Source organism: Triturus cristatus, chromosome 11 (assembly GCF_964204655.1).
Source record: "Triturus cristatus chromosome 11, aTriCri1.1, whole genome shotgun sequence".
NCBI lineage: Eukaryota > Metazoa > Chordata > Amphibia > Caudata > Salamandridae > Triturus > Triturus cristatus.
In genome coordinates this window covers 532,196,160-532,210,683 of record NC_140594.1, presented here as the reverse complement: position 1 = coordinate 532,210,683, position 14,524 = coordinate 532,196,160, and the positions used below count along the sequence as shown (strand labels likewise).

The 14,524-nt window shown below is 40.3% G+C and overlaps 1 protein-coding gene across 3 annotated transcripts in view; it reads left to right on the top strand.

The window, feature by feature from the left end:
* TET3 (tet methylcytosine dioxygenase 3) overlaps positions 1 to 14,524 on the top strand; it is a 289,713-nt gene that overhangs the window by 227,921 nt on the left and 47,268 nt on the right. For all 3 annotated transcript variants that reach the window (XM_085633448.1, XM_085633447.1, XM_085633449.1), the window contains one exon: positions 7,819 to 8,155. In XM_085633448.1, coding sequence (XP_085489574.1) covers positions 7,819 to 8,155 — 337 coding nt within the window. The remainder of the gene's footprint in view (positions 1 to 7,818; positions 8,156 to 14,524) is intronic.

Sequence of the window (14,524 nt, the reverse complement as noted above, 5' to 3'; positions counted from 1 at the left end):
ACTTGCACAGCCACCCGTGCATAGGGATGCATATGCAGTCTGCACATGAGGGTGCCTGTGTTTAGGATGGTCTGTCAGAGATTCCTGCCTGCTGTGCTAAATGTTCATGGTTTGGTCAGTGCATGAACTAATAGAGGTTTCATAATGTCTGATACCGCATTTCCCACTGATCAACATAACTTTAATTTCAATGAAAGCTGTCCATTATTATACATGTAGTTACCTGAAGGTGAAAGACCACAAAAAGTTAGAAAGTATTTTGTTTTACCCTACCCCCAGATTCACTCCCCTTGCCTCCCCCATTTCGTTCAGCATCACACTTCCCATATTTTTTTTTTAATGCACTTCAACCACTGAGCAGACAGCACCTTCTCCAGCCTTGTACACTGGGCCTGCTACCACCGCTGCACTCCCACTGCTCTTTGAATACAGTATTCGGGACTTGCTGCCATGGGTGTGACATGAAATGTTGAGTGGTTGCAGTTACTCACTAGTCCCCGTCTCAATGATGCTCAGCTTTCCACTTCTAGATTTATTGTCTTTTCAACTTAACACTCCTTACCTTCGCTGTGAGACTAACACTTGCTTTTCAGCTGCGTGACTGCTACATGTCCTACATACCTGAAAGAGACAAACTTGAACACCCATTGCTGATCTGCGCAGCACCTCTTCATGTTAGGGAAGCTTACTCTGCTGCAGCCATTACTAATTGCAAGAGAGAACCCTGTACAGCTACTGTCAGTGCTGCATATGCTCTTTGTGTGGGAGAAGAATGTGGAGATGTAGCAGTGAGTGCACCATAATATAATTTCACACCTGCCTCTTGTGTATTTGTACTTGTGGATGCTGCCTCAGTGAACCATAGGGTATCTGCTACATGATTTTGCTGCCCCATGAACCTTCATAAGCTCTTCCAAGAAGTGCAGTTATTCCCATCCACACGTTTATCAGCGCATCACATCTGAGGATTTTTGAAGCTGGACAGCTATGAGTTGGCCCTATGATGGAGAACACCCTTCTGTCCTAGAGGTTCATATTTCGACAGTCTGGACTGTGCCAAAAACACTTCAAGAAATGCAGTCTGCCCTCTGCCTCTAGGTACTATTTCTCTACATATGAAAATGTGTTACATGCAAAATAGTTGATAATTGAGTGCAGTGCACACTGACATCTGCACACATGCTGTACAGCCAGCCAGAAGAGTTGCATTTAAGAGTGCATGACCATGCACTGCATAATTGGACTTGCACTTGAAATATATATTGCACAGTATGTTGCACTGATTGCAGTGCAGGGTCTCTCCGTGCAGACCTACCATAGTGATTTATGGAGTAGGTGGGGCAAGCAGTTACCTTCCCAGGACAAGTAGATTTGTGTAACATTTTGTCCCCTGGCCAAGTAGATTTTTTTGAAATTTCCACACCCCTGGGGGTCTCACCCGTTCTTTTAAATGAGGCCCCTGGTGGGTGGGTAATGTTCCGTGGCCAATCCAATTATTATATTGCGGGGTCTCTGTAGGACTGGGGATCTTAATGTCACATGTAAATTAGGCACAGAAGGGCACAGAGATGTTTTGCAGTCTAGGGGAGCGCCACCTTCCCGGGTACTGTTTACTAATTGTTCGGGGGGTTCGAGGCCAACTGAAGTCCGGGGATCGCCACACTCTGGGTCTTTATTTAAATATGCAGGGTGGGCCTCGGCAGTCCCTGAAGCCTCGGTGGTCCTAGGCAGTGCCTTATTTGTTCTGTAATCACACGGGCAGTACTTATGTTGTTATAAAGTGATACACTCCTAGAACTCTTGTAGTTGTACAATTACCCAGGCTTCATTTGTCTAATAGTCAGTTAGATTATGTTTGGTAGGTGCACTCTAATATTAAATAATGTTGTCTTTAAAATCACCTATAAACAGATGATTTTCACAATAAACAATAGACAAGTGTCGTCAGAAAAAGAAGACCTATACACTCAGTTATTTATTTGACAAAATAAGTAACCTTTATTTTTTTTGTTGAAAACTTTATTTTTCAGTTTAATACAAACAATCAGAGTTCTCCCCCCTCCCCCGACATCAGCAATAAGCAGTTCCTACAGATCCAATCATTAAACATATACAGATGATAAGTAACCTTTATTAAAATAGAAATGTAACTTTAATAGAACAGTATAATAAAAAAAACGTGGGTTGGACTCACGTGGAAGCAGCGTAGGAAACCTGCAAGACAAAAATGAAACATAAGCATGTGTGCTATGTGGAAGAGGTAAAGAAAGGTAGTCCGAATGAAAGGACCATAGTGAGAATGGAAGGGAGGGGGAGTGGGTGGAAGGGAGAAGGGGAGGGAGAGTCAAAAGAAGAGGGGGAGGAGGACACAGAGCGTCGGCCAATTGCACCCAGCCCTTAGTGTTTACCCTTCGTCACCCGTTTGTCTAGGACGCTGGGGTCTGCGAGAAAGAGTGTGGTTCAGCAAGTCCTTAAAATTTAATACATGAGGCCTGAGATTATGGGCCATATTATGAAGGAAGGGCGATATCGCCGCATTAGCAGCAGGAAACTGCCGCTAAAGCGGCGATAAGGGGTTGATAATATGCCCTTGTGAATTCCCTTAGAAGCCCAGGTTCTGGTGTGAACCTCGGCTTCTATGGGAATTTACAAGGGCATATTATCAACCCCTTCTCGTCGCTTTAGCGGCAGTTTCCTGTCGCTAAAGTGGTGATGTTATTGCCGTTGTTTGATAATATAGTCCTACATTATTAGCTACGGGAAAATCGCTTGCATGCGCCTGTGCACCCAGGGTGCTGCACCCCAACCCCTTCCCCCGCACTGTGCTCAATTGTAGGTCTTGCACACCGAGGCTTCACTGCTCCCACGACGTGTTGGTGCAAGCTCCTAGTCCGGGGTATGTTTGTACGATAGCACAGGTCTCCGGTTGGGGACGGTGTCTTGATGCCACGATGGAAGGTGTTAGAATGCCAGGGCATCATTGCGGGGTCAGCTCCCGCTCCACCCTTCTTGTGGCAATCAATGGAATGTCTGAAAAGGGAGAAATAATTTAATGGTGGAAATGTCTGGAGGTAAATGAAGGTTTATTTCAAGCTTGATAGAAAATAGGAGTGGAGTGCATCCTTCGTTTTTGAAGTACGATCTACCAACTGTTAGTGGTAATTGTGGTTCAAAGAGAAGTTGGAGTGCACGAGAATACACAAGGTTAAATAATATGTTATGCCAACGTTCACATACAAAGGAACAGAGCGCGTGCTAGAAGCATAATGTGCGCGTGTAATGCAGTGGCGGGAGCCTGTGTGCATGTACACTTGGTAAGGAGCTCACTACAGTGTCCTAAAAGCCAACGCCACGTGTGTGTAGGCCAGTGCTGCCCGCTGGCTCAGGCCTACAGTACGGTCCAGCAGGTCCTTAAAATTAGACCGATGTGACTGAATGAGGTCAGAGATCACATCATTACGCATGGCAACATTGCTTTTTCGCACGTGCCCACTCAGGGTGATGCACCCCACCCTTCCCGCAGAACCGCCCTCAACAGGTGTCTGTAGGGTAGCGCTGCCCGTAGGTTCAGGGCTACCTTATGGAATAGCAAGTCTTTAAAATGAGAGAGATGTGACTTAATGAGGTCAAAGATCACATCATAACACATGGCAATATCGTTTGTTCGGACCTGCACAGCTAGTCTGAAGCACCCCACCCTCCTTGCCGCAGCGCGCTCAATTGGAGTCCCTGTGCACCCAGGCAGCTCTGCTTACCTGCTGTCATTGTTGTGTGAGCAAACACTACCGGCAGCAGTGATCACAATTCAGATGGAGTGTTGATTGCAGGAGAGTGTACACCTCATGGATCCCTTTCGTAGACGACGGGCAGTAGGGCTCACAATTTAGAGCCTGTGTTGATTGCCAGGATGGAGTACACCTCATGGATCCATTTTTATTGCACATTGTGATATGCGAGGTGGATGCGGCAAATCATCTGAGGTAGTGTGGAAGAAGAGGGACGTGTGGCGTCGTGGTTATCCTATTTATACGTACGCAAAGTGGACTGGGCTTGCGTATGCCAGGCCAGCGTAGGAGTGTGAATAATTGTTCCAGGGACTTGGGCGTTGTTCAGTTCCTGCCTGGCCAGGAAGTGTACTTATGTGTGTTTCTTTTGTAGTTTTGACCTCGCAGAGTGTGCAATTTAGATTAGTGTAGCATGTGTCGGGAGGGCGGAAACTATCGTTAATGTCATGTGATCTAGGATGTGCAGTCTGCCCGTGGCTGATGATGCTCCTCAGAGCCAGCAATACCCAGGCCGAAAGGCAGCACAATAATGTGCAGACACGCACACCAGGGGCAGCGTGTAACACATTTGTTTTTGGATGGAAAGTTTGAGATGCATGGCAATCACACGTGGAAGGCTAATGTACAGAGCATGAATATTGATCAAGATGATCGTTGCATGTTGTGTGTAGTATAAGATATGTGTATACAGGAAAACACTTTTCAAAAAAGCTTTCTAAGCAGAAGAGGTGTCTCATCAAACGCTGTAGAGAGCATGAGTAAAATGGGTGGGGTCGTACAACTGTTACAATGGGAAATGTTATGGACCAATCAAATGCTTTTTTTTAAGGTGACACGGCAATCGCGCACCGAGCACGCAAGGAGGCCGCACCCGACGCAATTTTGACAAAATATATTTATCATAATATAAGATTGTTACAGTTAGAAATATATAAATGTTTAAAATATTTTAGATTTTTGCGTGCTCTCATATACTGTTTAAAGTTATTTAGATATACTTTTGAGACCAAAAAAAAAAAGGGAATGGCGTACCCGGCGCGATACTATACGTCTGTGACGTAACACAGGGCCTGGCCGTGTGTACTCTAATACGCAACGCGCAGCAGGCGCGACCCCATATGTACATGATGTAACGTGCGGCTTGGTACTGCGTACCCGTTGGATACCAAAGTAGGACCTGGGGTGACTTCATGCATATATGATGTTATGCAGGACGCAGTGCCATGAACTCGTCGGATACGAAATGCGCATCCTTTACGAGTTTAGCAATATGGCGGATAGGATTTGTGTGGTGATGGAGTTTGGTACGCTACCGGTATGGGAGTGCAGTTTTCTCCCCCAAAAAAAAAAATACATATTTTTTGGGGAGATAGAAAACATTACATGATTTTTAAAGTTAAAAACAAGAAGTATAAGAGTTCCAAAATATTTAAAAATATAATAGAAAAAATAAAGTTTTTATAAACATTAAAATATGAAATTAACATTTAAAAAACCTTCGAAATTCACTGAAAAAACCATAGGTTTTTACAGATGTTATAGTTGGGAATTAGTATTTAAAAAAACCTTAGAAATTCACTAAAAAAACATAGGTTTCAGGAACGTTCTAGTTAGTTGAACATTTGACTGCTATAAAACCAGAGAAATTCGCCTGTTATAGTTATTTGAGCTAACTATAACTCGCGCGCTGGCAATGCACTGCTGATTTCACATATTACATCACTCATGACATGGTCAGTGACCTCACTCATGACATCTCAAATGACATCACTCATGACATCATCCACGTGGCAATCTGATGCACATACTGATGCTCTAATATAAACTTTTATACACCCATTCTAAAATGCTGACTACTATTTTTGAAACCATACTCAGAAGAATGCCATATACTACATAGCACTCACTATTTCCTAGGTCTACACACACATCCAGTCACTTATACATGGAGTTACTCATCAATAGAGGACCATAATATGCACTCATACATCTATACGTGCAGTCATACGCTGCCACTCATCCATAGAGTTACTCACACGCCTAGTCAGTATTACAAAGAATGAATCACATACCCATTTAATCATGTATACAGTTATCCACACCAACTTCGTTATTTTTAGACATACCACATCACTTATTTATACAGATACTAACACATATTTACTGTCTTATTCAATCACTGATAGAAGCGAACACTTATTTATACACCCACTCTTGAAATAACTTAGTCTCACTTATACTCATTTATATACTCCAACACTCACATATAGTGGCTTAAAACATATGTAGTTAGTCACAGATATACCACTGAGACATTTATTCACTCCCCAACACACCCATAGACACACTAACTCACCCATACAGCCCTTTCCAGATGCACTTTTTAATCCATGCAACCACTGAATCACCCACTCAGACAACTATGCACAGACTCATACACCCACCCACCCACATAGACACTCGGGGACCCATACAGATACTCAGACAACAAATCGATAACCTATATAGACACTCATGTAGGTATTCAGCAACCCATGCAGTTGCTTACACACCAATGGAGAGACTAATACAGACTTTTACACAGTTTAGTCACGAACCCATGCATTCAGTAAGACCCGTTCAATCACTCACTTATACAGTCAGTCACACACATACAAAATAATTCCTTTAGGCACTTGTAAATGCATTCAATCTTCAATACACCTTGGCATATATATATAAAACGTATTTACATTTTATAGAAACACACATTCACTGGATGATGTCATCAGTGATGTCACTGACCATGTCATGAGTGATGTAATATGTGACGTCATCAGCAGTGCATTGCAGGCGCGCGAGTTATAGTTAGCTCAACTAACTATAACAGGCGAATCTCCCTGGTTTTATGAGTCAAATGTTCAACTAACTATAACGTCCCTGAAACCTATGTGTTTTTTAGTGGGAAAAAATAAATATATATATATATATATATATATATGTATATGTATATGTATGCCTAATACTTGCATTTAAAACACATATGCCTCTAGAATCAAATTCGTTGTAAAGGCATGCATGGAAAAGGCATATGCGTTGTAAAATCATGTGTGTTAATGGTTATTTCTGGTAACGGTACCTGCGTTCTTAGTGGCCTCAATACTTGCAAGTCATTTTGGGAATCCCAAGGTATGCTGACATACCTAGGGCAACATTGAGTTTTTGCATATGATAGGCTTTATAGTGGTAAACAAGGACATGTCGCAACAGGTCGCCACAATTGACAGATTGAAGGTGAGAATGAATATGTGAATTGAAGCGGAAAGGGTGGTGTACAAGGGGAGAGGATGTTCCTGGATATTTAATAAGCTATGGGGGACATGGAAGTTGTACTAGGCTTAAACAAGGGGCCTGTCGGTCCAGAGGCAGTTGAGACTCCAGAGTGATGTTGGATGGTAAGGTGTGGCGAAGATGACCAGCAGCAGTGGGAGGAAAGGAGTGTTCAGAAATAGGGGGTTAGAGCCGGGTGGGAAGTTAATACCTTTCTATTTGATGATCCTGCAATGTTATATGACAATTTAAAATCAATAAAAATATTTTTATATAAATAAAGTTTGCAGGTCAATTATTCGTCTTCTATTGTAACTGAAGTCGATCTGTATGGCAGTGTCCTCTGAAGTAAGTGTGGGTAAGCCTTGACAGGGTAGCATGCAAAAGAGCGTCCTGCTATATCTAGCAGCACTTGAACTTGTCTCATCCGGCACAACTCTCCCTCTGACTCCTGACTAGCATCAATCTAGAGGGCACAACATGACTATCTGGCCGACACAGGTGTCAAAGGCTGTGTTCACTAGTAACATTTTAAAGGTTCGCTTTTCTTTCTAGGGATCTGAAAAAAACAGGCTTGTATGTGATGGAGGTATTGTTTTTTTAATTTTTATTTTAAATAATGCTGATACAGTGACAGTTTTCAAAGAGCTGTATTCAATAGATACTTTATTGTAAGCTTTCACTTTTCTTTTACATTTTTTAATTCTCATACTTTGAACTATAGGTGTGTACTTTAACAAAGGAAGATAATCGTTTGACTGGAAAGATTCCAGAGGATGAGCAACTTCATGTCCTTCCACTGTATAAAGTATCAAATACTGATGAGTTTGGCAGTGAAGAAAATCAAGCTGAAAAGATAAAAAACGGTGGTATCCAGGTACTCAGTGCATTCCCACGAGAGGTCAGAAAGTTGGCAGAGCCAGCTAAATCTTGTCGGCAAAGGCAGTTGGAAGCCAGAAAAGCTGCTGCTGAGAGAAAGAAAATGATTAAAGACAAGTTAACGACTCCCGAGAAGCCCAAGCAAGAATCCTTAAACATGCAGATGCTAAAAAATAATACAGGTAAACAATTAAGTTGCCTTTATTAAGATCGTCAAAGACTTCTCCTGGCCATATCTTATTCTGTGTGGAGTTTTTTTCTTTTTGTGTCTGACCTAGAGACAGTTATCAGTTTTTCACCAGTCTTGTGTATTCAAAAAGTAATTAATACCAACATACAGGGGTTTTCAGCAGCCACTGGTCTGTTAGGCTGTCATTCACGTTTTGTTTCTGTCCATCAAAGTTTACAGCATGGCAACACTTGGTCAGCTCATTTCAGCCTTTGGCTCTCTTGCACAGCAAACGAAGGCATTTTTTATGATTCGCTGCACACAGCCACCTAACTAGAAGTGCACTTCGTTGTCATGCCTGGTGGGCAGTACTTTTGCCAATGCTTTTTTTTCTTTCATTTCTCTATCCTTCTTAGAGCTGTGTTAGCCAAGGCCTTTCGATTTTACTGAAATTGTGCATATTTTATTTATGTACAGGGACCCTCAGACAGCTTGTTCCATTCATTGGTCTGTTTTTATTCACACTGTTCTTCATCCCACAACCGCATAGATTGTGGGGCAGTCTTCTGTCAGCCCACATCAGCCACTGACTAACTTCACATTGAGTGACAGTATTCTGCCCTTTTACAAAATACACATCCACCATTAAGAAGTTTCCTTCAGTAATAAGGACTACTATTGCAGGATTTTGCTTTGTGGGGTTGAAAGATATTTGTGCTTTTAGTCAATGTTTATTTTTTTCACATATATATATATATATATATATATACACTGAAAAAACCATAGGTTTCACACACGTTATAGTTAGGAATCAGCATTTAAAAAACCTTGCAAATTCACTTAAAAAACCATAGGTTTCACACATGTTATAGTTAGGAATTAGCATTTAAAAATAAATAAGGACTACTATTGCAGGATTTTGCTTTGTGGGGTTGAAAGATATTTGTGCTTTTAGTCAATGTTTATTTTTTTCACATATATATATATATATATATATATATATATATATATATATATATATATATATATATTCCCAAATATGTCAAGTATAACGACCACCACCGAGCTTTTCAATCACCAGATCTTAGTTTATTAGGTAACGCGTTTCGCCTGACACAGCAGGCTTGATCACACACGGAGTTGTGGGATGAATACACGTTTATACTTTTGGGGAATCAAAATAGAAAACGGACAGCATAGAAACTAGTATCAACCAAGTGTGTTTGTTTGTCGGCCATTTTAAGCTAGTCAAAATATAGATGAAACGTATGTTCAGTCTAGTGCTGTAAATGGCCTAACCCATGTTATTTCTAGTTTTTAGAACTATTATATTCATAGTTTTAAACAATTGTTTCCAATATTTACATGTTAATATACTTTCTACAAGAAATATACTGTATACAGTCTAGTGCTGTAACTTATTTGTGTGAGTCCTCAATATATACACATAAATTACACTATTGATAAAGCATAGTGCTCTGAATTTACACTATTGTATTCATAGTTTCAAACAATTGTTTCCTCATATTATACATGTTGATTACGCATAGTAGCAGAAGGAGATAAATGTCCTATATTCAGTCTAGTGCTGTGACCTGTTAAGTGAGTCCTCAATATATGCATATAAATTTTGCTATTCATAAAGCATAGTGCTCTGATATGCATACAGGTGAGACAATATGCTAGGGTGCATAATGGTATGTATACACTGTACGAGTTCATGACACAGTGTCAGTATTATTGTCCGTTTTACAAAAACATTCTCCTCAAACAACGTGATATGATATCTCCCTGCTCCACCCAAAAAAAGATCCACACCCAAATCAACAAAATTAAAATTCTGTGCTACCTTTCCCTTATATACTCTATACATTACAGAAAAGAACTAAAACATATCATTAGGAATATGGAGGTTCTCTTATCTGTCATGTGATTCAATTTTCTTCTGGAAGAGAAGGGTAGGGGTATATTGCGATTCCCTTCTGGAGTCGGCCCCTTCCTTTCCTCCTAAAATAAAACAAATTACAAATATATTAGATACACTTTTTCAATTAAAATTCTACTCAGTTACCTTTTAGTACACAAACATACAGATCAATTAGATATACAGTACACAGCATCCAATGAATGTTATTCTCGTAAATGCACACTCAATTCCTCATCTTGATTTAATCCTCCTGGATGTTTGCTTTGTAAATTAATGATGTGCCAAGACTCCCTCTGTCTGAGTTGTAATTCTCTATTGCCACCCCTCCTGTTATACTCTATCTGTTCGATAACAAAGAAAGATAAGAGTGAGTTGTTGGATAGATGGTACTTAGCAAAATGTCTTGCCACAGGGTACTGTGGATCTTTGTTCTTAATCGCTCGCATATGTTCCAACACCCTCTTTTTTGCTGCCAGAGTGGTACTTCCCACATATCTTAAGTGGCAAGGACACTCGAGGATATAGATAACAAATGAAGTTCCACATGTAAGGAATTGTTCAATATTCCTTTCACCTATAGGTGTACTGTATTTTTTCCGCATGTGACTGCTGCGGCACGCTCTACAGTGACCACACGGAAAAAACCCCTTTAAATTAAGGCGTGTGTTTTTTTGGGGTTTGGAAATGTCACCTTTCATCAGAATATCTTTCAGATTTCTGCTTTTCCTGTAAGTGATAAGTGGACGTGTGGGTAAATCTTTTGCCAAGCTGGGTTCCGTCTTCAGTGTGTTCCAGTTTTTATTCAAAATTTTGGCAATGTTTTTAGATTCTGCGTTAAAAGTGAGGATGACCCTAGGTCGGTTTGTTCCTTCTTTTTCCTCCTCAGATTTTTCTCGCAGAGTTGTTTCTCTCGAGATGTTTTTCACTTTCTCTACCGCTCTATCCAGCACCCATTTGGGATATCCCCTCTCTTTGAATCTTTCAAGCATTACATTTTGTTCAATGCAGTAATCTTCCATGCTACTACAGTTTCTTCTTGCCCTGAGCAGTTCCCCAAATGGAATACTCCATTTTAAAGTTTCTGGATGACTGCTCAGGGCATGAAGAAGACTGTTCCCTGCTGTTTCTTTTCTGTGCAGTTTTGTGCAGATTTTGTTCTGGCGGATTTCCACTGTAACATCTAGAAATTCTATGGCTACCTTACTTATATTATATGTTAGTTTCAGGTTGTAATTATTGACATTCAAGTTGTTTATGAATGCAATCGCTGATTGTTCATCCCCCTTCCATATAATAAAAAGGTCGTCGATGTACCTAAGCCATTTAATTATTTTGTCTCCTGACTCAGTTTGGGTAATTTTTCTCTGTACCTCTTCCTCCCATACCCCAAGAAAAAGATTGGCAAAACTTGGGGCAAAACAAGTCCCCATAGCAGTACCGAGGACCTGTTTAAACATTTGATCATTGAACAAAAAAATGTTGTGTGTTAGACAGAATTTTATCATTTCCAGTATTGTCATAGTGTGGTCCAAAAAGCAAATTTTTCTTCTTTTCAAATAGTGAAAACAACATTTTAACCCCAATTCATGGTCAATTATGGAGTAGAGTGAATTTACATCCATTGTGATCAGTTGATAATCCTCTTCCCACACGATATCATTTATTTTACCAAGAAAATCCTTGGTGTCTTTAGTGTATGACGGAAGAGTTACCACGTACTCTCGTAGAAAGTAATCTACATATTTAGAGATATGTTCTGAAACACAACCAATCGATGAAACTATTGGTCTCCCTGGCGGTGAAGTGGCATTTTTATGGATTTTAGACAATAGGTAGAGACTAGGTAGCTTTGGATAATCTTTTTTCAAGTAACAGAATTCCTCCCATTGTATGAGGCCTTGGTCTTTCCATGCCGTTAGCATAGCCCAGATTTTTATTATGCTGTCATTATATTCTTCCATGTTACTTGTCACATAATATTTATCATCATTTAACTGCTTAAGTGCTTCATTAATGTACAGACAGCGATCCCATAAGACGATGTTACCGCCTTTGTCTGCTGGACGGATTATTATATTATCGTCTTCTGCTAATGATTTTACAAATTCCCATTGCTTTTTAGTAAAATTCTTTTTGGGTTGTTTGTAAGAGGGTTTCCTAGTTTTCATACGGAAAGTAACTAGATCTTTCATAACTGTTTCGTGGAAAGCATCTATGTTGTCGTGCGGTGTCGTGGGATAGAAAATTGATTTAGGTTTAAATCCTGTTTTGGCTGGACAATCTGTAACAATTTCTTCTTCTATATTAGTCGTACACTCAGGATCATCATACAGATCCACTAACGTTGTTAATGTGTTGAGATCTCCTATGTTGGTGTAAGGTATATCATCTATTCCCATACTGATGTTATTGCTTTCATTTGGTGGTCTTACCCATCTGTTGTTGTGCCATTTTTTTAACTTCAGCTTGCGTATAAATTTAAAAATGTCAATTCTAGTTTCTGGGTAATTGAAGTTACCTGTGGGACAAAATGAAAGACCCAAACATAGTGTTCTTTTTTCTTCCATGCTAAGTGGTCTGTATGATAAGTTTACAATAGTTTTGTTTACCATTGCGTCCTCCATTATATCTGTTGTGTTTGACCACTCTTTTTGTTTCCCATTGGTCTGTATCCACGTCCTCGCCCTCTTCTTGATTCTCTGTCGGATTCGCTGTCTTCTTCGCCAGTTTCTTCCCTGTTTCTTCCTCTTCCTCTTGTTTGGAGTCCTCGACCTCTCCCTCTCCCTCTCGTTTTCGGTGGTTGTACTGTTCTCGGAATCTGCCTCCCTGTTCTCATGAGGCGATATTGCTCTAAAAAATTCGTTTGTTGTCTTGTTACGGTTGCTGTTTCATTAGTACCTCCTTCCTGTACATCTCCTTCTGGATCACTGCTAGTTAAAGAGCTGGCGACACTTGGGGTTCTAGCTACCTCTTCAATTGTTACTCCTTGTGCAAGTTTTTCATACATGTGATCATATTTGTGGCTGTATGTTAATATTCTCCCACTTTCGTAGTCACAGCAATCACGATGTAGCTTCCGTTGTTTTCTTGCCTTGATATCTTCTTCATGTCGTTTTAGTCTTCCTTTAAGATCTGTCATGAATTTGCTCACAGCTTCCTGTTCTTTGTGTTTCATTATTTCCTCCTCTAAGGTTTTCAGTTCAGTCATTATTGCCTCCCTGTCTTCCCAGGCATATTTAATAAGGATCATTAGCATGCGTTTGGAGCTTGAGGATGAGTTTTCTGCCCATTCCTGGAGCATTAAAGGATTAGGGGATTCATGACTTGGTGTGATATATATTCGGAGACCCCTTGGTACCATCTCTTTTTCTACGTAATCCTCCAATGATATGGCCTCCCACCATTTTGAGGTCTCGGACTTCTTCAGTTTTTTCGAATCTTTTTAGTTTCTCTTGCAGAGAACTGTCTTTGGCATTCAATTCTTTATTGATGTTTCTATTTTTATTAGGTGCTCTAGCAAATAGATTTTGCGCAGCATTTCTCCTTTCAGTTTCCTCATCCATTGCTGCTATCATCCGTATAGCCCAATGTTCTGTCTGTGTACACAAGGTAGCAACTTGTGTTTACCGAAATAATTGTTTAGGGTGAAAAGAAAAGCACAGGTTTTTTCCAAATACTGTTGGAAAAAATCCCGCTGCAGATCGAGCTCTGTGCGTGCCTAAATGAATCTACTGGCACGATCTCTTTGATTCCATTGTGGAGCTCCACATAAGAAGTTGGGAGAGGAAACGAAAACACCTCCTGTGTATACAATATAGAGTATCAACTGGGATCCTATGTACGAAAAAGAAGAAAAATAGAGGTGCAGAGAAAAATCACGGTCCCATGCACTCACTATTAAGGTTGTCGATGTTATATCATTGTATTCTTCTCAGGGCATGTGGACAGTTCGTTCCCCATCCGGGTGAATATGCTCTAGGAGCCGCAGTAGCGTTTACGGTAGGTAAAATAAATGATATCGTGTGGGAAGAGGATTATCAACTGATCACAATGGATGTAAATTCACTCTACTCCATAATTGACCATGAATTGGGGTTAAAATGTTGTTTTCACTATTTGAAAAGAAGAAAAATTTGCTTTTTGGACCACACTATGACAATACTGGAAATGATAAAATTCTGTCTAACACACAACATTTTTTTGTTCAATGATCAAATGTTTAAACAGGTCCTCGGTACTGCTATGGGGACTTGTTTTGCCCCAAGTTTTGCCAATCTTTTTCTTGGGGTATGGGAGGAAGAGGTACAGAGAAAAATTACCCAAACTGAGTCAGGAGACAAAATAATTAAATGGCTTAGGTACATCGACGACCTTTTTATTATATGGAAGGGGGATGAACAATCAGCGATTGCATTCATAAACAACTTGAATGTCAATAATTACAACCTGAAACTA